The 27042-nt window shown below is 34.5% G+C and overlaps 1 protein-coding gene across 1 annotated transcript in view; it reads right to left on the bottom strand.

The window, feature by feature from the left end:
- CNOT2 (CCR4-NOT transcription complex subunit 2) overlaps positions 1 to 27042 on the bottom strand; it is a 135481-nt gene that overhangs the window by 33597 nt on the left and 74842 nt on the right. Inside the window, exons 3-4 of the mRNA XM_047066820.1 lie at positions 12085 to 12207; positions 1203 to 1269 (exon numbers count right to left, since the gene is read on the bottom strand). Of these exons, the coding sequence (XP_046922776.1) occupies positions 1203 to 1269; positions 12085 to 12207 (190 nt within the window). The remainder of the gene's footprint in view (positions 1 to 1202; positions 1270 to 12084; positions 12208 to 27042) is intronic.

Here is a 27042-nt window from a genome sequence, read left to right as displayed (position 1 = left end):
ATCAATAAGCAACACCTCTTTTATGCAATGTAAAGCTTTTTAAAAAATATTTTCTACATGACTACAGGAAAAGTGCTAATATCTATATGCAATTAATAATTTTATTTACTAATTCTGCATTAACAAAATTGCACCCCACAGCAAAAGAGGAAGGAAGAATAAAGTAGATGGAAACTATATTTGTCTAACAAAATAAGTTCCTCCCTCTGCTAACCTTCAAAATAAATTTGAACAATAAAGTGGTCTGACGAACTATTCTGATACCTATCAAAATTTTGCTTTTTATTATACTGGGAAAGGGTCCCAACTCAAATAACTGATTTTTATTTGAAGCTGCTTAAGATCCTCAGTGAGCATACTGTCTCCTCCAGTTACTTTATTTCTGTAATCTTTGGTGGGAATTTATATCCCTTTTAACACTCCCCTTCTATTAACAGAGATGAGACATCAGTCTCTGACATTAATCAGATAATAAAATCTTAGAAAATTAGAGATAATACAATCTTATTAATATTTAACAGTGTGGACAATTAATTTGAAAAAAATTGGAAGATTTTATTACTTAGTTTTATAAAAATTTTATGTGATAATCATAGCTAACATTTATTGAGCGCTTACTATGCGCCAGGCACTGTGCTAAGCGCTATAAAAGCATTACTGTACTTAAAAAGAAATTCAATCTTATATTTGGAAAAAGCATTGAACTGTGAGTCAAAAACATATGTTCTATATCCAGACTGAGCTAAAGTGAAAGAAGAAATACGTGCCAAACAAAGAGAACATTTCACAAATTGTTATGGTCTTTCATTAATAAAAAAGCCAAAAAACACAAACAAAACAATCCACTCAACTGACCAAACAAAAAATGTTTTAACTTCCTCTAACTGAAAACACAGAGAATGTCTATTATTTATTTGCTCAGCAAATTTTTCTTCAAAAAACACTGTACTAACAAAGGAATGTACAGATACAAAAGATGTAAAAATAAATTTCAATCTATCCTATATCCAGATAACAACAAATTTTGAATTAGGTCTGAAATAATAAGTTTTGCTATGTGAGTGAAATAAGGAAAACTGAAAATTAAAAATCTTTTCTTTTAAATCCTAGAACTGACCCACAAGGGCAGCACTGATTGTTCTTTACTTGGTAGTTATTTTTGTGTTAAATCAAGTATCCCAGAATAAATACAAAATTCTTACTTTGTTGCCCGTATAAACTTGCCCCAAACTGAGACAGCTGACCTGACGTAGATGGTGATGCCAGCATCTAGAAACAAATTAATTATATTAGAGCGTAAAGAAAGTACACAGAGCAATGCATTTATACTTTACAAATCTGTACAATATATCATAATGGGAGAGTCAACAGACATTTCTCATTCTTCAAAACATCACAAAACAAGTATTACATAATGAATTCCATGTTTCTAGAGAAAATATCACAATTGGATGAAATCAAAATGTACCTATAAAACTAATTTCTGATTACTACAAGTTTTGTTTCAAGTTACTCCAAATAAAACTACAGCAGCATCATTATTTCACTTAAAACAAAAACAAAAAACTAGGCTAACAAAACCATGAAGGCAGCATCTCAAAAAGCCTCTATACACGTGTCAGTGAAATTACTTGATTCTTAGATAATATACTAAGCTAAATTCTAAATTCAGTTTATTAAAAGTTGAAAGTAAAATTACCTAAGTAGGAAAAGTTTTATATTTTGTAAGAATATTTCCTAACATTTATATTTGCAAATAGTTGATGTGTATCAAATGGGTAGAAAAATGTAACAAACATGCATACAATCATATAGTAAGTGGATAGAGGGCCCAATACCAAAGGACAAGTCAAAATTACTTACATATACTTGTAAGTATATGTAACTTGTAAGTTACATATACAAAATACTTACATATACATATACATATACTACATATACTATATATAGACATAATATATAATGTATACGGTGAGTGAGTGATGTGACTTTGGCACTTATCAACGTCTTTCAATTTATTGCATCAGTGTCTTTTTTTCCTAGTAGAATATAAATTCTTTGAAGGCATGTTATATTCATGGAACATGTTATATATATTCATTTTTTATTTCCTCACAGAGACTGGGCACTGCATGTGGCAGTGTTATACACAAAGTAGATAAAATAAGGAAATAAAAATGTGTACACTTAAGTGTATGTTTGTGTATTCTCTTATATTAAGCAACCACCAAAATAATTTAACTATATAAGCCTTGGGCCATATCATCTTAAGAGTTACACTCTAGTAGAAGAGAATGAATTATACACCTAATTATACTCTAAGGTACAATGCAGTAAATGCTCTGAAGTATCACCAGAGGAAGATAACTCTAAATGAGGGTGAGGTAACAGGAATATTTTATAGAGCAGTAACATCTGATGTGGGTACAGATGAAGGATCTTCCAGGCTGAGAATACGCAGTGAGCAAAAGTATGATGAAAGTTAGTGACAGGATTAGAATACAAACAAAATAAAAAACACCAGTGATTTCATAACATGTAATTAGTGAAGGGAGGTGGGGCTTATTCGCCTATGCGCATTTGGGCATACACAGAAGAATGGAAAATAAAAGAATATGCTGGGGCCAGATGACTACCACCTATGGCAACAAAGAGAAAAAATAATATTAAACAAGGAAGTGACTTGATCAAACTGTGCCCTAGGATAATAATTCCAACAGCAAAAATGTATGGAGACATAAGTTACTAAGCCAGAACAGCAGAAGTGGGACTATAAAAGAGAGGCACTCTGGGGCAGAAGCAACTTTCTTTGATGTCCTGCTGAAATGGTTGAGGTTTAGAGAAAAGGAAGAGGGTAAAAGAGTCACCAGACAGGGAACTATCAGGCCACTCTGGTATCCAGTGAAGAACTGTGCTGATATCGACTACATTAGGGAAATCAGAAGTAGCAATACTTACATAGAGAATTTACAATGCACATTTCATGCTATTTTCATGTCAAAATTCTGAGGTGTTCAAATTATTCAAAAATTCACAAAAACTTTCATACAATAGTTTTAAACTAATGATATACATCACTCTCCTGAGGTAGGGCTGAGTAACACACTACTCAGAAAATAGTATTTAAATACAGAAAAAAATTTTTTTAAAAAGCCTCAAACCTTATAAATATTCCTTCTCAAATCCAGAGGGTACACCATCTAACCAATCAAGCTAAAAGAATACGCATTTTATGCCTGATCAAGTTCTTTTGTTAGATACAATCATCATTACTATTGCCAACTAACTGGAAATATTTTAAGCACCTTAAAAGGCTCATTTCCAAATTACAAAAAAAAAAAAAAAAAATCAAAGAAAATGTGTAACATATAAGCTTTAGTTGGTGACAGAAGATAAAAGGCTTATATAAAATACTTAAAATCATGATTTTCTGTTATCAATGTACAAATAAAAGTAAAAGAGTAGTTTCCAAAAGCTTCAACTATAAGAGATTGGAAAATATGAATACATGTCTCAGAATGATCCACAATGTGAACATTTTAGAAGGACATCTTCAAAATTTTACTTTTCCCAGAAATTTATGTTTACTAAATATAAAATTATGTTTACTAAATACATAACTCCAAAGAGACATTTTTGTCCACTTTCTCACAAAGTTTACATACCCACAGAAATTACAGATGTGCCAAGATATCAGCCCTCACAACAGCAGGAGGCTGAGGGAGGGAGGCACAGCATGAAGGTAGAGAGGGGCATGGCTCCCTGAGTCAAGTACTGGAGACCAAGAGCAGTAGGGTGACCCATTTACCAGTGTGACATAATAAATATTACCATTTTCTTTATGTGTGAGAGAACATGAAGAAAGTTAGTACTAACGATACTCTACAGGAATAGGAAAGTAGTTTTATTAAACTTAAGAGTTTATAACCTTCAAAACATCCATGTAAAATAAGCATTAATTAGCTATGCAAACATATTAAAATGACTGCCTCAAAACGTCAAAAATACAAATGTATGATTTCTTATAAAACTAGTCCCTAATGGTATGTATTTTTAAACTCTAAGACCATGCTTCATGAAATATGTCAGTGCTAAAAATGTATTAACACACAATAAAGGAACGTGAATGGATAGAAATGCTATTTATAAGGGCAAAGAAAATGTGTAAGAAATGTACCATGGCACAGCAAGAACTACAATTAACAGACAACAGAAAACTTACATATATTTTAAATGCTGAAAGTTAATAATATAAATTTCTTAGAAAAATGTGAAACTTTAGACCAATAGGCACATTACAGTAGGGAATGCAACATAAGCCCAGCTTTGGAGTCAGAAAAAAAAATCTAGGTTTGAATCCTGGTTCTGCCACTTACCTATGGGAGAGCCGGGCCTTTGTTTCTTTCCTGTAAGATGGAAGTAACACTACCTACCTCATAGAGTTGAAGTGAAGATTAAATGAGATAAGATATGGCACATAGTAAGTGCTCAGTAAATGGTAGCAACTGCTGCTAATAATCTAATTTTCCTCCCAATGCAGGACTCCCTTTAACAGCAGGCAGAGGGTCATTCAGCCTTTGGGGAACTTATTGAAAAGTACCCTACATTTATATTAATTTTTGTCTAAGAAGCTAAAGAAAGAAGTTCATCATCACAAATTCCAGGCAAAATAAGAACTTATGTTCACAGATGGGGGAAATGGTAGAAAAAAATTAAATGTCACACAATCAGTAGAATGCTGAAACCAACAAGGTTACCATGTTCCCAGTCCAAAACCATTTCAATCAGTCTTTCTCATTTTTTAAACAGTCTATAAAACACACTGCAGTCAACCAACAACAAAAACCAGGAAGCAGCTAGAAGAAATAGTAATGTGATTTAATTATTTCCGTGACCCAACAAAAAGCCCGTTTAAACCTTTATTATATACAATGTTAAGAAAATCGATAAATTAGACACCGTATTTAAAAGATACAGTTGTATTTACTAGATACAACTCTGAAATCCATGACCAAAAAAAGTCTAAAAATTTTTTGTTTTAAAAATATATATGAAAATAGATAGACAGTTAAAAATTTAATAATAAACAAATGTGGCTCCTGCCAGCAATCCATAACAACACAAAGGTGTTAATTATTCTCTGCTTCTCAACAGTGACCACCTCTCCATTATTCCCTTCAATAAATGTACCTTCACTCACAAAACATATTAAACACTAAAATCAGTTTTGTCAAGAATTTATTTTCTAATAACAAATGTCTTCAAAATGCAAGAAATTTTGGTTAAATAAAAATTCCCTGATCACAAAAGCAATTAAAAATTGAAACAAGTTTTTAAATATCCTTAAAAAAAATTCACTGTATAATATACGTAAAGGTATGGACAGAACAGTTCCTAACATGCTGCTATTAATCCAGCACAAAAGTAACAAAGAAGTATAACTTTGACTATATATCTACAAACAGGAAAAAAACATAACAGAAAAGAAGTTCTCAACCTATGACAGAATCTGAAGAACATTTTAAAATTAAAAACAGTACAGTTTAAAAAATGAAACCACTGAAGTCAGAACGAAATCTAGCAAACAGACACAAAAAGAAAAACTGTAAGAAGATAACACAAAAGACCAAAATAAGAAGGAAGAAGAGAGGGAATAATCAGAAAAACTTAAAATAGCCAATAAGTCACAGGACCTTGTACCTTATGAATCAGATAAAAACAAGTTATGGGTTTACTGGTTATTTCAAATAATTTTGACTAAAACATTAAGTTTTACAAAGCACTGTTGGGGGCGCCCGGGTGGCTCAGTTGGTTGAGTGTCCGACTCTTGATTGCAGCTCAGTTCATGATCCCAGGGTCATGGGATCGAGCCCTACATTGGGCTCTGTGCTGAGTGTGGAGCCTACTTTGGATTCTCTCTCTCACTCCCTTTGCCTGTCCCCTGCTTGCATGCTCTTTCTCAAATAAAAAAAAATATTAAAAAGAGCATTTACAAAAAGTATAATGCATGCTACAAGAGTCAATGTAAATTCCTACAGAACATTTAATATTCAAATTCAAAGTATGGCAATGAACATCTTATTATTATCTGAATTTTAGCCAAATATATAGGAAGGCATATGACTAATTCAAAAAATGTTCACATTTCTAAAAGGTTTTTTTAATATCCATTTCTAAATAGTTTTCTATGAGGTTTGAATTAATTATGTAGTTCTACAGCAATTACTTCAATACTCCCTCAGAGACTGGCTATTCTTCCATGAAAAACAAAGCTTCCTTACTAGTATGTAGAAATAAAATATCATTTTCTAACTATGAATTTTTTTAACATTAAAAAAATATTTTTTAATGTTTATTTATTTTTGAGAGAGAGAAAGAGAGCACAAGCAGGGGAGGGGCAGAGAGAGAGGGAGACATAGGGTCTGAAGCAGGCCTGAAGCAGGCTGATAGCACAGAGCCTGATGCAGGGCTCAAATCCATGAACTGTGAGATCATGACCTGAGCTGAAGTCAGATGCCTAACAAACTGAGCCATCCAGACACCCCCCATGAATTTTTATTATTATTGAGATGAAACATTTTGTGATTCTTTTTGTACATATATCACAATTTGATATATCTTATATCATTTTAACCCCCCCTTAATAATAAGCTTTTATCTTTAAAATATGGAGTTTGAAGATTATGTGACTGCCCATGAATGTAAAGGGTTTTGGAGCATTCCCTTCAAATGGTTTCATATTTAATTCCAGTTTCTTTAGAGTACAGTCTGATTTATTTATTATTTACATTTAACTCTATCAGGTTATCACTGTCATAAAAATTTCACACATTTATACACATTCACATTTTCAATTAAAGTTTTAAAGGCGATTTTTGAGTTTTTTTAGGTAATAATATCTGCAAATAATCTTAACTGTTATTTTTCAATATCAACTCCTTTCCCTCCCTTTCTTTAACAAAAACTCACTGACAGCCTACTAACTCATATGCATTATTATATATGTGTTCTAAGAACACAGCAGTAAACTAGACCTAAATTCTAATGGAGTAGAGAGGATAATAAACAATTAATGAAGATGTATTTCAGATACAGAGATGCTATGATTATGAAAGTGCAAGAAAGAATCTTGAAGGATACAGTGGGAGTAGTACTGATAGTATACACAAAGCTACTTAGTCAAAGAGAGACGGCTTCTTCTCAGGGAAGGCATTTTAGTAGATATAGTGAGAGATAAGAGTGAGACAGAACCATGTGAAGATCCGAAAAACAAACAAAACAAAACAAAACAAAACAAAAAAAAGGACACCAAGGTCTTCAGGTAGAAAGGAATGTGAGTGTAATTAATGAACTGGACAGTCAGCCAAGCAGGACTCCAACATGTAGTTAATACTAATAATGATGATGACAACAATAATTTATTTTATAATAATACAAGTTTATAAATAGGTTTTAATGAAATACTGGTTATTAATTGGTCTGAAAGAAATCCTAGCAGCCATAATTACTGTAGGCTAACACAAGTACAAAAGCTAGGTATGAGTTCAAAATGGTTGCTGTTTGTCAAAATAAGAAAGTGGCCTACTCTTATCAGTTTTAAGAGCTTTTTAAAAAGGAACAGGTGTCACATTTCGTGTCTTTACAGCATATATTAAAGCAAGGGAAAAGGAGTTCCCGTGAGTTTGTGTTTCTAAAATGATTATGCTTAAGAATTATCAATTGAGTGCACAGACTCACATGACTAGAAAATAGACTAGCAATTCAAATACAAATATATTTAAACAACAATAACTCTAAGCTGTTTAGATTATATTATCCCCAAAGAGCTGTCTATTGACATCTTATATGAATGTTTTTCATCTTCCATAATGTTCCCAAATAGAAAATAATTTTTAAAAAAAGAAAATAATTATAATAAAAAAGAAATCAAGCCTATATCTACCTCTAATTTATTTAATCTTGTGAAAACGCTTAAATAACATTATCTGTAATATTTATAAAATGGTGTTTATACATCAAAATAGCAAATTCAGCATTCTATACAAAGACATATCCATACACAAGCATCTCTTGAAATAAAAGGCCTTGGAAAATAAGTAGTCCTGAAGAACTACTTAGCAATTTAATTAGTACACAACCACATAAAGAACAGCTTCTCAAATACTTCTACAACCATGCATATGATACTTACATTTTATACTATATGGATAGGGTACATTAGGACTTTTTTTAAAAAAAATTTTAACATTTATTTATTCCTGAGAGACAGAGCATGAGCAGGGGAGGGGCAGAGAGAAAGGGAGACACAGAATCTGAAGCAGGCCCCAGGCTCCAAGCCATCAGCACAGAGCCCTACACGAGGCTCGAACACACAAACCGTGAGATTGTGACCTGAGCTGAAGTCGGCACTGGATCGACTTAGCCACCCAGCCGCCCCAGGACTTTTTTAAATAAATGGCATACAGATTCACTCAATCACTGGTCGGTTTTTCTTTATCATAAATAAGAATTTGAAATTATTTTCTCACTGTTCCCAGACAGAAAAAAATTACAAAATTATCTCATCTATTTGTTACGTTTAAAAGCTTTCTCTTCAATAGTTTTACAGTAAAATAATTGTTATTTGCAGATGATATACATAACTATGTAAAAAACCCAAGACAATCAAATGGAATAATAATATTATTATTGTTCATATTAGTAGCAAAATTTATTTAATATTTACTATCTGGTCTTCTGAAAGTTTTGCATATGTTTATTTATTCAATCCTTATAACCACCTATGAATCATATACTGTTATTTGTATCTTATAGATGAAAAAACTGAGACACAAAGAGACTAACTTGCCCAAGGACACCTGGTTAGTAAATCATGTGAGTGAGATATAAAATCATACAGTAGGACTTGCAGAGCCCCTGTTCCCAATCAACAAAAACTAGTAAGAGTTTTGTAAGGTAGTTGGTTATAAGATAAATACAAACTATTCTATCAGTAAAAACCAATGAGAAAAATGTAACAAAAATGGCAACCATAAAACCCTACTTATTAAAAAATGGCATCAGAACAACAGAAGACAGACACCAGACTTCTAAAAGAAGGTAACCATAGGTATAAATGTGCAATAGTCAAAAATATTTTATAAAGAAGGATGTGAAAGACCTTACCTGACTAAGATGTGAAAATTGTCTATAAAGCTACAGCAATTCAACTATGTTGCAGTTCTGCCACAGAATCAGCATGAGAAACAGAACAAGAGTTTAGAAACAGGCCCAATCAGACATTAATACATATGCAGGGAGGATTTCAATTAGCCTTAAATGAATGGTCTAACTCAGGGCTGGGCAGATTCCTGCCTGCAGGCCAAATCCAGCACAAAGCTTATATCTGTAGGGTGTGTGAACTAAAAAAAATTTTTTTTTACTTTTTAAATGGTTATATAAATACCTACATAATATTCTTTATTTAGCCTCTTGGCCTATAAACCCTAAAATATTTACTATCTGGTCCTTTATGGGAAAGTTTTCTAACCTGTGATCTAAATTATAAATGGTGTTGGGACAACTGGATATTGGATAACCTGAAAGGGTGGGAGGAGTGCCGGGTGGAGATCCAGGCACCAATATTCACACTTCAAACTAAAATATATTTCTAAGGGAGCTAAGTTACATGTGAATAATGAAGCACAAAAATGCCAGAAGAAAATAGCTGGAAAAAGTCTAAGTATGATCTCAAAAACATAAAAGCATAAAAAATAAAACACTGAGGAGTCAAATTCAGTAAGAATGATAGATATTTTTACATTTAAAAACCATTCCCTTAACTGTAAGCAAAAAAAACTGGTAAAGTATTTGTAATAGAGCACAAGGGTCTATTAATTTATGGAGAACACTAACAAATAAACAAGACTTACCATCTCAATAGAGAAATAGAAAATGGGACAAAAATAGGTAATCCACAAAGGAAGAAATACAAATGGCCAGTAACTACATGGAAAAGACACGTTACCATGTGTGTTTGAGTGTGTGCATGCCTATGTGTGTAAATTTAACAATGTCTTAATATATTTTAAGACAGTAAGTTTCTTCTGTATACTGCAAAGACTTAGAGGTAACTAACAGCTGGTATTTTTGAGGGCATGGAAAGTGTTGCTCAGAGTAAAAACTGGTACAAACTTTCTAGTGGAAAATAATGTTAATATGTTCGAGATTTACATGATAACATTTTTAAAGTAAAAATATTTAATGTATTAAATCAAAATTTTAGCAGAAAATTATTCCTGATCAGCAAAATTATGGGTAATTTTTCTTCTCCCTTCTCATGCATGTTTTTAAAAATCTGTATAATACCTCTGGTACTATTTTGTTATTAAAAAAAGTACCAGCAACAGTAGAAATTTGTCCCAGCTTAAAGGAGAAAAAAACAGAGGCTTGGAGAAGTCCTTGGTAACAGGCAAAGCCAAGATCCAAACACATATGAGTGTTAGGCTTTAGAGCCTAATTTCTTATGTCTTATTACCTTCTTAATTAAAAAAAAAAAGTTTTCTAAAGCAAATCATTGTGTTGTTTTTGTGACAAACGACTGAACAGGAATGGTAACCAACATATGTGAGTGTATTTAATAATGGTGACTAAAAACCTCGGATATATAGCATTTCTGTTCTCTAGAAGACATACATCTCTGTCATCCTCTGTACGTATTTTATTCCAGATTTGTTTGAAAGCTTCATATCTTCCTAATCAGAATGAGTGCTGTTCTTCAATAAGTAATATTCTATTACCATTTTTTTTTCATCAGACTTAACTTTCCCTATACAATCATAGTAATATACACGTGGATTAGTGTTATAGTTTTTGCAACCAACATTAGCCAGATGATATTCCAAATTCTTCAACTACAAGACCAAGACGTAAACATAGAAACTTAAGTAAAACGTAACTCAATTATAATTTATATCCAAGAGCAAACAGTTAGAAGAGCAGTAAGGTAACAGAAAATTAATGAGATGACACTATTCTATCAGCTGTTAAACTGCACACTAATTATGAAGTCACCACATATTTTGAAAAGAGTCCTAATAACACAACTGACACACTGTTGCCAAAATGACACAATTTTCAAACAAAAATAAAGGGGAGTCGCATCAAAATAGGAGGGGGTAAAAACTGATTGTAAGACACAGGAATTAATTTACTAATGGTCGACTTTAATGAAAAATGAGAGCATTTCTTACAGATCTTAGAATTTTATCAGTGCTTTAAATATCAGTAACAATCCCATTAGGTTATTAACTAGAATAGATTGTTATATAGATAGGGAAATTAGGAATAGCCAAGTTTATAAAGGGTTGAAAAGAGAAAAAAGGTGGGTGGGTACAAATACAAAAATGCAACTGGTTTGACTACTGTAGTATATAGTGTATAATTTAAAGAGGCTTACTAGATTTGAAAACAACAATTAATTGATTTAAAAATATTTTATCAATTTGCTAATTATGACTTGGCTTTGTGAAATCCTTTCATTCCAAACGGGATTACTGAACTACTAGCCTTCCAAAGCACTTAATTCACACCTCTATAACATAACATCTATGTTTGAATACAGTTCTTCCAAAATTTTTCTGTAGTAGCATCTCTACGGATGAACAGAGGAGATACTCTTACTAACTGAAGCTTAGGGTTACACCCTAAAGATTAAAGAGCAAAGGTAAGGTTTCACTAAATCTTGCCATTACATCTTTAAATCTGTGCAAATCTGCTTTCTACTCTATGTGTATATTTTAATATTAAAACAAGTTACTTCACAAGTTAAAAAAACTGATAATCTAGAATACCATGTTTACCAGAGGATTTTGAGTACTTCCTACCACAGTATTACCATATCCCAACTTAAGAATTATAGGACATTATATCTCCCATTAGAATGTAAGCTCCCATAGGCCATTGTATCCCCAGGGTGTAGCACTGGATCTAAAATACAGTCACTCGATTAAAGACGGTATTTTGCAATTCATATACTATTTTTCAGGAACCAGAAGGACACAGACATACACTGCTAAGTAAACACAATATAACTGATTAACTTACATCTTTTTCTGACCGATGTGGAAACATAGAAGACTGGCTGTAGTACATGTTTTCATCATGGTAGTCACTGTCGACCCCCTCTACAAACTTCTTTCTTGAAGCACCAAACATGCTGTTTGTCACCTAAACAAAAATACTGCTTTTATCAAGAGTAATATTTTAGAAAATGTCATGCTTTACCAAACTCCTATAAGGAAAAAAGAAAATGAAGGAAGCAATGCTAAGATAAAGAAACAGATTGACTACGGAAGGGCTAACAGGGCATGTGAAAAAGTCGGAAATCTGACTATAAAATTACAGTATTAAATTTTTGCTTCCAGGCACATAAAATAAGAGGAGAAATTTAATAAAGCCATTCTTATGCAATAATTCCACTTACTTTAAAAGAAATAAACATCACTTATTCTTGAAAAATTACAACCCAATATATACTTTCCCATACAAAGATTGTTTTTAAATTCAACTTTGGGCTTAGTTATTAAAAATCTTCACATCCATCTTCAATATTATTGTCTCTGTCATCACTGTATCCACTGTGTAAATGATCTGTTTTCCAGAGCATATCATCTTCACTCACAATCTAAATTTACTGAGATACAGCACTATTTAAGTCAGTATGTAATGGCAAACTGGAAACTTTATCTCAAGCCACAAGTACCCACTCTTGTAACAGTAAGATAATTGTTTCAGTCATCATCCTGGTGTAAATTTATGATTTTTGTTATATAATCTGATTATTATTATATTATTACTCTTTTGCTTTTTAAATCTTGATCACCTCCAACGCTAGTAATTTTGAGCCCATGCCAATACAAATAATTACTAAATCTGTGCTAATTCTTTTTTTTTTTAAGTTTTGTAATCTCTATACCCAACATAGGGCTCAAACTCACGAACCTGATATCAAGACTCACATGCTCTACTGACTGAGCAAGGCAGGCACCCTTGTGTTAATTCTTTTTTTGAAGGCAGCACTAGACAATAGTCTTCACAATTCATTCTTTTTATTACTATTATTATTTAAAAAAAATTTTTGATGTTCATTCATTTTTGAGAGACAGAGAGCCAGAACGTGTGCAGGGGAGGGGCAGAGAGAGAGGGAGACACAGAATCTGAAGCAGGTTCCAGGCTCTGAGCTGTCAGCACAGAGCCCGACGTGGGGTTTGAACTCATAAGCCAGGAGATCATGACCTAAGCTGAAGGTGGACACTCAACCAACTGAGTACCCCGGCGCCCCCATTCTTTATTTTTTAAGTTATCTCTCCACCCAACATAGGGCTCAAAATCACAATTCTGAGATCAAGCATCAATTCCCATGCTCTACTGACTGAGCCAGGCAGACGCCCCCATGCTAATTTTGTTTCCTTAGGATGACCTCTATGGAGTTTCCACAGCTATCAACTAACTAGGTTATTTAAGGTCAATGTGTCTTTCCCCAGTGGTACTTTGTAGTCCAAAGTAAACTGAAATGTCATGATGGAAGACATTTGTGAAGACTTGAATACATGGTGACTACATCTTTTTGCAAAAATTTTGGGGAAAGACATCAAATTTGACATCTGTCTTGTATACTCATTACAAATAAGGGTATTTTCTTCAATTATAAATAAGAAATAAACAATTTCTTTTACTTCTCATTTCAAACTGAAATACTGTAGTTACTACTGTTTATCAGCAGACAAAGGGTAAACTGATATGCTGCAATCTTTAATAACCAAATTTATTTAATAATTGCTTTATATCTGAGGTTCCCTGTTAAATTTTTAAGAAACTCAACTATTTAACCATTCTTCCTTTTGAGGTCTGAGAAAAAGCTATTTAGTTAAAAATGAACAACACTCTGATGACAGCTTTACTGTTTTGCTATATGTTTTGGGACTATTCATCTCTGTAGGTGTGAAATACAGAAAGATATTTTTAAAGGTTTATTATTTTGTTAGAACATACTTAATCTTCTTTAGTAATGTACTCCCTGGTGGATCTCATAAAAGCTATTCTGTAATTCTGAATGTAATTTCAGGGACTAGAACCTCACATGCCTATCCACCAAACCCCTAAGTAGTCTTTAACAGGAAGAAGTGGTTTTTTGGGGGGAGTTTTATAATAGAAAAGTAATTGTGGAAGAAAGCACTTTAGTCTGCAAATTATGACTCCACAGATGAAATTTTTAAAGTTTGTTTTGCAAAAGTTAAGAAGAATACATTTAATTCTCTTTAAAGGACCATTACTACTGAATTCCAACTCTAAGAAAGGATACACATGGGCAAATGGCATGAAACCTAGACAATACAATAAAATTTCAGGAGAAAATAACCAGATAACCAGACACAACCAGGGTTACCTCTCATCGAATTACACACACATAAATCAACTCAATGGATACAAAGCAAAGTCTAATTTTGACATGTTTTGTATAACATTTATCATCAAAACCAATTACAAACTCCTAAAATTCCAAAACTGAAATTAGCTGTACAGAATAAAAAATATGCTAATATTGTTTAAGAGGCTTTACTGTTTGAAAGCAAAACTAAATATATGAAATGCCTCAAAGGAAAACAGAAATGCACTCATTAATACAAGATTTTCCCACACTCAATGTGTGTGTGTGTGTGTGTGTGTGTGTGTGTGTGTCAGTTAGAGAAAGAGAGGAGAAAACATGAATATGTAGAATTTCATTTTTGTTTTGTGTGCTTCAACACAGAAATTACACATCAGTGAAAATACTAATTATTCTTACATGACTTAAGCAAAAGAAGAAAGGTAAGAGTGTTAATAGTCTGCTCTCCAAATGCAGCACCAGTCTGGGAATGGGTACTACGATGAAACAAAAAATTATCTGATCCAGGGCAGGAGAAAAGCAAAAGCAAACGTAAACGCAAACGCAAAAGCAAAAGGGACAGGGTCAGGGTCAGGGAAAGGGAAAGAAAAGGAAGGGAAGGGAAGGGACAGGAAGGAAAAGGAAAAGGAAAAGGAAAAGGAAAAGGAAAAGGAAAAGGAAAAGGAAAAGGAAAAGGAAAAGGAAAAGGAAAAGGAAAAGGAAAAGGAAAAGGAAAAGGAAAAGGAAAGGAAAAGGAAAAGGAAAAGGAAAAGGAAAAGGAAAAGGAAAAGGAAAAGGAAAAGGAAAAGGAAAAGAAAGGAAAGGAAAAGGAAAAGGAAAAGGAAAAGGAAAAGGAAAAGGAAAGGAAAGGAAAGGAAAGGAAAGGAAAGGAAAGGAAAGGAAAGGAAAAGGAGGGAGGAGGAAAGAATAACATAGTAACTTTCTCATAAAAGCTAGTTTTATTTCATTTTTAAGGGCCTGTCCTTTATACCACATAGAATGATGCAATAGGGTAGGAAAACTATTTTAGAATAGCCAGGAAAGATGAAACTAGGAAGATTACAATCAGGCATAGAAATAAGAGAACCATCTAGGCAAAGACCTGTAGGAAGAGCATTCAACAGAGGGAACAGCAATATCCTTAGTAGTGTGACTCAAGCAGTAGGAACACAGAAGAGAACACAGAAACCAAAGTCCAAGATACCAGTGGACTCAAATCATGCTGTGCCTTGCAGGCTCTGAGGGACTTTGGATTTTATTCCATGTGAGACAGAAGTCAAAAGGGCTTGGGAGTAATTTAAGAGTAACATAATTTGGCATATATATTTTTTAATTACAGTTATTCTGTAAGGCATAAACAAAAGAGGAAACAGAAGTGAAGAAGGGAAGCAGGTGGGGAGAGAGGATGGTGGCTCCCACTACAGGCGTAGTGGCAGAAGTGGAGAGGCATGGTCAGATAAAGGATATATTTTGAGAGAAACCTGACACTAATGGATGAATGAATGGATGATATCAAAGGGTAAGGTATTCACATTATCTCCTGGAAGAGAGTAAGTATCAATCAAAGTAATCCAGAAACCAATTTTTATCAATTTCAAAGAGGATATGTTAACACTCCATTGCAGTTATTAGTAATGCCATATATATTAGAGTTGATTTCGCAAATGGAAATAAAAACATAATGTAAAATAAAATCATACTACAATTTACATTATATGACATTTGTTAGAATCTTTGGTATATACAATTTGTCAGTTTTGAAGTAAACATATCGCAGACTTACATCTACTTTCTTTTCTCCTGACTTTCATACCAGATGTTACAGCAAAGGAGAAGTAAAAAGTGAGATTTTACCAACAAAGAATATGATATGACATATGTATTCAGCAAAAGCAGTTTATTAAGCCTTTTTTGAACACACATCTAAAACATTTAATTATTTTATCTTTTCCTTTGATTCCACAAGAACTAATCAGAAAGTATATACAGAATAGCTTCCACTAATCCTTTCTATCAGCCTAACACCCCCCCACCCACCCGCCCCCACCCCTCAAAAGAGTTGGTCTCAAAATGTAGGAGTAGAGAGAGGGGGATTAAAGTGACAGGCAAAATGGAAGCACCAGGTTGGCTAGATTTTCCCAGTATACTTCATAATTTACTTTGGACTAGCTCTGAAGTCCTAAGGTATGACACTCTCAACATTTAAATACGGTACTTCAAAGTCAAATGCAGTAAAAATCAGAATAATCACAAAAAAGGAATTCACAAAACCCCAAACTTGAGATAATCTAAAACAGTAACTTTAAAGGCTAGCAAAGTGGACCCAGGTGGGATGAATGACAATTAAAGATAGAAGGAATAAGAAGAAAGGCCTGTAGCTTTTTTAAAAGTCAGGGAAACAAAACTAGGACACTTTATAAATGAAAACTTGAAAATAAATGTGTGTATGTATGTGTATATGCATATACAAGAAAAAAACATTGGAAAGGGTGAAAAATAGACTCTGATCATATCCCAGGCAGGATGATATTTAATCTTACACAAATTTCCTTCAGCAAGGCCTCTGGAGAGGAACTTACTCTGAAATCATTTATTGTTTCTATAATGGTGGCAAATGTTGGCCCAGGCATGAAATCCTATTCCCAGGGACAGAAACCCATTCATGGCAGAGCGGTCCTTTTCTTGACAGCAAACAAATGTAGGTTGATTTCAAAATCTATCTTCAGGATTAACTCAAGGTTCTAGCAGCCAATTTTAAAATAACCCTAGACATTTCTCCCTGAGTACAATTAATCAACTAAATCAGTAATACTTAAAACTGATTTTCCAAGTCAGTTTCTCTTGCTTTGTTCTGTACATCCAAATTCTAGCCTTCCTTCAGAGTGGATTTCACATTCTTCCTATCAGCATCTTGGTTTAAGCTCTGGACTAGTTCATTTTAACCTCCTGACTGGTCTGCTTTCACATTTCAACAAACACGCTGAGGGAATACTATACGAATTATACCAAAAATTGTGCAAATGAACACAAAAGCTGAATAAGTAATAGTTCCAAATCTTAAACAAGCTCATAGTCTAGATGGGAGACATACCTGTAAATAAACAATTACAATATGAAAATCTGCACAGGTACTTTGGGAACACAAGGGGATATCTAACTGTCTGAGGGAAACAAAGATTTCATTATAGAAGAACTAATGTTGGAACAAAGACTTGATTAAAAAATTTTTAAAGTTGAACTGTGTGGGGTGGGAGGTAGAAGCAAACTTTGGCATAGGAGACAGCATGTGCAAGTGCTCAGAAGTGAGACAAAGCCCAGGAAACAAAATTTTCAATATAGCCAACACAGAAGATGTCTGGAAGGATAGTGATAGGTAGCAACGAAAAGTAGGCTGGACTTCAATGCCAGGTTAAGAGGGCAAGAGCGTGGGGCACCTGGGTGGCTCAGTCGGTGAAGGGGCCGACTTCGGCTCAGGTCATGATCTCGTGGTCCGTGAGTTCGAGCCCCGCATCGGGCCCTGTGCTGACAGCTCAGAGCCTGGAGCCTGTTTTGGATTCTGTGTCTCCCTTTCTCTGACCCTCCCCCGTTCATGCTCTGTCTCTCTCGGTCTCAAAAATAAACATTAAAAAAAATTAAAAAAAAAAAAAAGAGGGCAAGAGCGTACACAGGAAAACCAGGTATAAAAATCTAAGTGATGAACTAAGCTAGACTTCTCTAGACTAACACTTTATTATGGTATCATACTAATAACCAGTATGTTGACTGCCACTCTCCTGTTCTCATCTCTCATTAATTTCCCCTACCTAGAGGACAGAGACCAAGATTCCTGAGATCATGATCTTAATGTAACTTTGCAGCAGTAATGATCTCAAAAGCCCAAACTAAACTTACACCTCAGGCTAATTTGAGTTATTCAGTTGTTCCCACTCATGTTCACCTCTGAAAACTACCATCTGTAACTTCTACGATCCTCAACAATTAAAACTCAAGCTGATTAGACTAACTTTATTTTTTTCTAATTTTTTTTAATGTTTATTTTTGAGAGACAGAGAGAGAGAGACAGACAGAGCGTGAGTAGGGAATGGGGGTGCAGAGAGAGGGGGAGATACAGAATCTGAAGCAGGCTCCAGGCTCTGAGCTGTCAGCACAGATCCTGACGCGGGGCTTGAACCCATGAGCTGTGAGATCACGACCTGAGCCAAAGTCAGACACTTAACCGACTGAGCCACCCAGGCGCCCCATGATTAGACTAACTTTTAAATATTTATTAAAATTATCCATATCTTTCCTAGCACAAGCATCTCTAATGTCCTCCAAACAGATCTTTATTAATCCACTTATTTCCTCTAATCTAGTCTCCCACGTCAGCCAAAGTGAATTTTTATTTATTTTTCCAAGTGGGTTTTTAAAATAAAAACTTAATTGTTGTAGCCCTACTAACTGAAATGTCTCAACAGCTTCCTAAAATAATAACAGTAAGGTCTTATGTAACCTCCCTGACATTAACTCTCTCTACAGGTCCCGGTCACCACTAAACTGCTACCACACCTTCACTTACTCAAACACAAGATGTTTTCCTACTCAGCATCTTTGTATATGCTGATACCTCTATTTAGAACGTTTTTCTCCCGTCTGAAACTTTCACACTAAGTTAGATCTAACTCCTGATATGCGGTCATTGAAAACACTTTACCATAACTGTAATCATACAATAATAAAAAGAACTTTTATTGACTGCTTACTATGTGCCAGGCAATATATTCTAAATGCTATAAAATGTATCTACTTATGTAATCAAGTATTTACTTGAGTAGTCCTCATTTTTAGATGAGAAAAGTGACAAGTGGAGAAGTTGGATAATATGCCCAAGGTCACATATCTGATGTTCCTGAGGTTCCATTTCTGATAAGTGACAGAGATGGGATATGAATCCAGGCATTCTCCTAGAGTTTCTTCTTTTAACCACTATAGTACAATGACATTCACATATACAACTAATAGTTTAATGTGAGTATTCTCCTCAAACTGTAAGCTTCATCATGGGAAAAGGAGTAAGGGGCAAAAAGGGGAGGGTGCTTATTTTGCAGAGAACAATATAAGTGGAGGATGCCACAATTAAATATTTGTGCATGTCAAAAAGATCTCTTTAGGGGCGCCTGGGTGGCGCAGTCGGTTAAGCGTCCGACTTCAGCCAGGTCACGATCTCGCGGTCCGTGAGTTCGAGCCCCGCGTCAGGCTCTGGGCTGATGGCTCAGAGCCTGGAGCCTGTTTCCGATTCTGTGTCTCCCTCTCTCTCTGCCCCTCCCCCGTTCATGCTCTGTCTCTCTCTGTCCCAAAAATAAATAAACGTTGAAAAAAAAATTAAAAAAAAAAAAAAAAAAAGATCTCTTTAGCAGAAAAATGAGGATGAACTGACTGGGGGTACATGAAACAAAAGCCAGTCACTACCAAACTGACTGCACCTATTTTAGAGAAAAGTTCAATTAATTTTAAAATAAAATTATGCTTAAAAGAACACTATTACACCAATTAAAAAGTAATCAGTTTCCATATTCCAAATGAACCAATATTTTTAAGTACTTTCTAAATCAGTGAACCCTTCAAGGAAATACGATTATATCTCTCAATTTCACTATAAACTACTGAAATAGATACTGTAGCATTAAATGTGTAGAAAACATGTATAAAATGGGTTAAAATAAAAATAAATCCTTAAGGGCAACTTTTTCTTGTGGATTCTCTCTCTAATGTAGCCAGGAGTTTTGCTTAACATGCTGATCCATGTATCTCATCACAAATCAACTATTTCACAACATTAAAGTATGGTGACTTTTCCATAGCCATGAATTTTTTTTTTTTTTATTTCTAGCAACAGAATTTGCTCCTACCTTGTATTATAAAGGATAATGAGCGCCAAATGTAAGTCATACAGTGCCGTGGTGGGGAGGGTTGGGGAGAGAGTGGGACAGACTGTTCCTTTCTTATAGTTTCCCTAATGGAGATTTTACTAATTCACTGATTGCTGAATACAGAATTTGACTTCTTTACATTTTTTACATTACTTCTTTACTTCTTTACATTACTCCCAATTCTGTATTCACTAGCATCAAACACTTCACATACATATACACACAAATTCTCTGTTGTCTACAAAGTGAGCAGAAATTAATAAAAATCACAATTTCCATTAATATTTACCTACTTTATCAAGATGTAGTCAATCAATATTTGAAACCAATCATGAGAAGCCATAATATCTGAAAATAATTTGGTATTTTTACTATCACCCATTTGAGAGAAAAGCTTATTAGTCAAATCTCACTGAGAGACTGCTTAAATTTTATGAAATTAGAATATTCCTATATCAAATATTACAGGTGAAAACCTACAAATATTTATAACCCAAGGAATTTTCGTTTTAGGAATATTTTTTGGTAACAGGATTGTGAGCTCCCAATCCTGCTTCACAACTACTATAAATAATCTTTATTTCATTCCTGAAAGACACTAAAAAAAGAAATGGGCTTAAATAAAGGAGAAAAGGATATACACTGGAAAAAAAATCTATCTTCTCAAAAAACAAAGACATTAGTATCTGAATATCTTTAGGAAAAGAACAAATATCTTTTTCTTCTCATATAAGAAACATATTATTCGGGACACCTGGATGGCTCAGTTGAGCATCAGACTTCAGCTCAGGTCATGATCTCACAGTTCGTGAATTCGAGCCTCATGTTGGCTCTGTGCTGACAGCTCAGAACCTGGAGCCTGCTTCAGATTCTGTGTCTCATTTTCTCTCTCTCAAAAGTGAACATTAAAAAAAAAATTAAAGGGGCGCCTGGGTGGCGCAGTCGGTTAAGCGTCCGACTTCAGCCAGGTCACGATCTCGCGGTCTGTGAGTTCGAGCCCCGCGTCAGGCCCTGGGCTGATGGCTCAGAGCCTGGAGCCTGTTTCCGATTCTGTGTCTCCTTCTCTCTCTGCCCCTCCCCCGTTCATGCTCTGTCTCTCTCTGTCCCAAAAATAAATAAACGTTGAAAAAAAAAAATTTAAAAAAAAAAAAAATAAAAAAAATAAAAAAATAAAAAAAAATTAAAAATAAAGAAACATATTACTCATGAATTCCTACTAGTTTTAGAAAACTGTGGCTTGGGGTGCCTGGGTGGCTCAGTCGGTTAAGCAACGACATCAGCTTAGGTCATGATCTCGCGGTTCACAAGTTCGAGCCCTGCATTGGGCTCTGAGCTGTCAGCACAGAGCCTAGAGCCTGGAGCCTGCTTCGGATACTGTGTCTTCGTCTCTCTCTGCCCACTGCCCCCTCACCCCCCACTCACACTCTGTCTCTCTCAAAAATAAATAAACATTAAAAAATTAAAAAAAAACTTTTTTAGAATGCTGTGGCTTGATATTTACAATATGACAAATATATAATGAATAGTTTATGAATCTGCTTAGGATGGATCTAAGTAAAGGCTAAGATACATTTCAAAGGTAGAATTTCTAAATTCATCAACTTGAACCAAGAACATGGAAATAAATAAAAGCAATTCATTTGTTTCAGCAAATGCAGAATGCCCAATAAATGAACAGTAAGAGCCTTAACGAATACTGAAAAGGCAGTTCACAGGTAGATGCACAGGGTACATACGACCCTGGCTGGAAATGTGATACAGCAAAAAACCAGGGGCCTATATGAATGTATCCACAATCATTATTTTGGAGACTAAGTAAATATTCTGGCACAGAGTCCTTCCAGGGTTTACAGGAATATTTTGTAAGAGGTCTCATCCAAAAAAGGAAAGAAAAAAACACGATTAAAAAAAACCAAAAAACAGGGTAAGCTCATCTCCAAAAAACAATGGAGAGGGCATGCAAAGAGAGAGAAAAGAACACATCACTCTTCTTAAACCAAAACCTATCTAATGAAATCTGGAGTCTGAAGCTGCTTTACTCAGATATTACCAAAACCCATGTAACACCATCTCCTACAATGTACCCCCCAAATCCTACAAATTCTCTAAAGAGTGTTACCAAAAGTCTATAAATGCTTCTATCAGTTTGACTTTGATCTAGGGAGAATATGTTGTGCATGCATCAAACTGAAAAAACAGATTTTGTGGTTTTCCAAAATCTTAAAATCACCTATTATCAATATGCCTTATACAGACTGAAAACTGAACCACTAACATAAAGTGCATCATCGTAAAACAAAACTTTAATAACTCAAAAAGTGCTAATCCACAGAAGAAACAATAGGTCCTAAAATTAAAATAAGCAGTATTTTATCCTCAAATATTAGGATGTAAATTTATCACGTACAAGTGAAAGGGCATACAACAGTAAAAATCTTTACATTTAGGATACAAAACAAATCCTCTAAATATAAAGGAAACTTTTGAATGAGAATGATTATCTTAAACCAATCTTAAACCTTAAGAGGGAGGATCAGTCAAATAAAGAAGGTAGGAAGGGAAATCAGGAAGCAACTGGATGTATGGTCAGCTCTGCTAAGGGACTCTGTATTTCTACAAGGTTCCCAATAAATTTAAGAAAAAACCAAAACAAACAACTCTAGAATTTAAGGGAAGAAAAGGGGAGATAAATTGCTGGGGGTTCTGTATTTTGAGGACCTGAAGTACCAAATAGTTGGGTGTCTCAATCTCTGTAAGCCTGACACACTTTCTCTGAAGAACTGTTAGTAACCATAGGCCATAGTAAGTCTATTTTTCCTGGATATAATTTTGAATATCTTGTTTATGTGCAAAAGAATGTACAAATCACTTGAATAAGACTTATACAGGACTGATCTGGGGGAATAAAAGAAACAATTTTTGTAAGCTTTCTGAGAAGCAAGAGCCTAAAAGGATATAAGTATTAATAAGCAGAGTAGTATAGACCTAGGGTTACATTGCTATAACATTATTTCTAATAATCATACATTAAGAGGAAAAAATCTGTAATGTTAGATCATGATTTTCAGTACAATGCAGGCAGAAAAAGTGTTAGAATTTCACACACACAAACACACAAAATATGGTGAACTTATTCATTCAACAAATCTTTGCTGAACTTTTGTAGCATACTATGCCTTCAATGCTCCTATACTCATTTGTGTTAATCTCAAACTTATAGATAGTAGAAATGTTCCAGTCTTCCTGTCTAAATTTCAGAGAATAAGATATTTGAAGTTTCTATTCCTACAGATATTAAAAATACAGCTACTTGCCTAAAATCTTGACAATCAGAAGAACAGCATGTCTAAAGCTAGGGAAAGGAAACTAAAACTTGCCTTATTCTGAGACCAAATTACATGTAGCAAAAATTTAAGTCTATGAATTTATGCCTCCCCCACTTAGCTTCTTTTCTGAAAATAAATTTTCTGGTTCTACTATACACTATGGAAATTATGAAGTTTCTAAAAAAAAAAATCTAATAACTTCCTCTATATTATCATATTAACAGTTTATTCAATCTAAGGTTTTCTCTATTTCACATCTAACTAGCAAAAAGCAAACTCATTTCTTAGGATATTAGACTATTTTAATAATTTATGAGAAAAATAATTTATAAAAACATCAAATTTTTAAACTAACAAAAATGATTCACTGGTGAAATGGCCCAATCTCCACCCTCAAAATACTGATGACAGTACCATTTTCCCTCCAGACTTGCTCACCACATACTTACCTGTGCAACTTCTTTCAACATTTGCTACTCTGGGCATTGGAAAGCTCAGAGCTGAAGTGAAGAAGGAAAGGTTGGAGGGTGAACCATGACACCAGCCCCACACTAGGAGCTCCCCTGAGATACTACAGCAGGGTTGACACCATAGCCCTGAAGTTCAAACTCCAGCAAACAATAAGAAAGGAGTCCAACCAGAACATGATAAACAATGGGATTCTTCTGCTCTTTGAAAAATTAGGAAATCCTGCTATAAATATCTGAATGTCCAGTTTCAACATTATGACTCCCTGGTTCACATCTTCATTATTCCCAACCCCAGAATCATCTCTGAGACTGATTCAAAGTATGAATCAACAAAAGGACAGTAGAAGTATATTCCTTGGGAAGAAATGATTCAGAACATTCCATCCTAAAACACCAGAATACACATTTTTTTCAAATGTACATGGAACATTCTCCAGAAGAGAGCACATATATTAGGCCACAAAATAAGTCTCAACAAATTCAAATTTCTTAAAAATGCCCCCCTCTGATAAAAACAAGTAAGGAACCTTCAATTAAAATAACCTGAAACAAACTAGACAAAGAGAAAAACTTAAAGACTTAAATCAATCTAAATAGAGGACTTAAAAGAAATATGATTTATTCACAATAAATAAACTCATTTATTCACATTAAAAATGTGAATCTTTGTTTTATAATAAGTGAATTATTGATTCAAAAAAGGCTAGATTCTATTATGAATACGAAGGCTAATAAAAATAGATGCTTAAGTTATTTAAAGATAACACCTATTCAATAATATTACTGAAGATGACAAATATTTGAAATTGTAAGCTAAATATAAAGAAGTATCAGAAAAATGATGTTATATGAAGCAGTTAAAAATGAAAAAGTATTCCTTCAGCAAGGGAACATAAGACCTTTAAAATACTTCTAAAATACCTTGCCCTATAAATTAATTCAATAAACATGCAGTAAGCATCTACTATGTGCTAGATATCACATTTCTACTCTTATATACTTTATCCATTTGATGCTCAGAATAAAGGAACATCAGAAATCAAAGGGAATGGAGGTGGAAAGACATTTAAAATGACTTTCTGCACCATTACTATGGTTTCCAAAGCCTTAGTTAACTCACCCTTACTTCTAAATCTATTATCATTTCCCCTTCTCTTGTGGTGTTCCTGTCACACTACTCCCCACTCCTGTCTCCAGCCCTTTGCATTTCTATCCTCTAGCAATGCTTTTCCCCTAGATATGTATCTATATGGTTTCCTACCCACCCCAACTTCAGGTATTGAGTCATCTAGTGAGGACTTCCCTGTCTATTTAAAATTGTACTACCAGGGCACCTGGGTGGTTCAGTCGGTTGGGCGTCTGACTTCAGCTCAGGTCATGATCTCATAGCTTGTGAGTTCGAACCTGCGGCGGGCTCTGTGCTGACAGCTAGGACTGGAGCCTGCTTCGGATTCTGTGTCTCCCTCCCTCTCTCTCTCTGCCCCTCCCCTACTCGCTTGCTCTCTCGCTCTCTCTCTCTCTCTCAAAAATAAATAAAAACATTAAAAAAAAAATGGGGTGCCTGGGTGGCTCAGTCGGTTGGGCGTCCGACTTCGACTCAGGTCACAATCTCACGGTCCGTGAGTTCGAGCCCCGCGTCGGGCTCTGGGCTGATGGCTCGGAGCCTGGAGCCTGCTTCCGATTCTGTGTCTCCCTCTCTCTCCACCCCTCCCCCGTTCATGCTCGATCTCTCTCAGTCTCAAAAATAAATAAACGTTAAAAAAAAATTTTGAAAAAAGAAAAAAAAAACCTCTAAGTAAAAAAAAAAAAAAAAATTGCACTACCCTTTTCCCCAACTTAAGCACTATCTCCCTTCTTATTCTTTCTCCATAACATTATCAACAAATAATATATAACGTATTTTATTTATTTTGTTTAATGTCTTCCTATGTTCTAAAATGTCAGCTCCATTAGAACAGAAATTTTTGTTCATTTGCCTCAAGATCTGGAATTGTGCCTTACACATGAATACAAAGAACATGAAGATGTCCTCATCTTATTCCATGCATGCCATTACCTGAGTGTTATTTGACACTAACAGACCAATGCAGTGCTTACAGCACAGGGCAAAAATTTTATGAACACAACAATTACTTTTAAAAGTAACAGGATTATGTTGAAAAACTGTTAAAACTTACATTTATGAAACATGAATGAAATTGTTTTTATGGCTTTTCACAATGAAATTGACAACTACCTCCAAAATATCTAACAGACTACCAGAAACCTTCAGTGGTTAGAGTGCCATACAATGAGAAGTACTAGATAAGGACTGGGAGATTAAAAACACTTTTTTTCCATTTCCTCATTTTTTTTCTCAAGTTAGATTACCTTTTTTTAAAAGCTGTTTTGAGAGTATTTGAGACTTACAGTTTAATATCAAGAGATAAGGCATGTCTCTTTTGTATCACAGAATCGCACTGGAAGAATTATACTACTTAGAGCCACTGGGTTGCACTGTAGTCCGTGGGAATATAACTCCTTGGAGTCAGCCAAACAGTGCATTGCCTGAACAGTCTACTACAGTGGGCGTGTTACAAAGTAAGCACTAATAAGTACTGAATGCTTACCGAATGATAAATACTGTTCAAAGCACTGTGTGTGTGTGTGTGTGTGTGTGTGTGTGTGTGTGTGTGGGTCTCCCTCCTCACTTAATCAGAACAATACCTCCATAAGATGATTACTTTTACCTCAAATTGATGCACGGAGGGTGGAGTCTATAGAATCTAGACAGGTCAAAGATATTTCCGTATCGCAGTTATCATGAAGAGTACCCAGGCCTTGCAACTCCAATAAGCTACCAAAGGTTTGTTCTCCCGAAAAAACCCAAGTGGATAGGCTCTAAATTTTGATACTTAGCCAAAGTGCAGGTAAAAGGTGAGACATGGACCTGA

This window comes from Lynx rufus, unplaced genomic scaffold, assembly GCF_022079265.1.
Source record: "Lynx rufus isolate CCGP_SWC_20201006 ecotype Redwood Valley unplaced genomic scaffold, mLynRuf1.p SCAF_7, whole genome shotgun sequence".
Classification (NCBI taxonomy): domain Eukaryota; kingdom Metazoa; phylum Chordata; class Mammalia; order Carnivora; family Felidae; genus Lynx; species Lynx rufus.
This window is presented reverse-complemented; position numbering and strand designations above follow the sequence as displayed.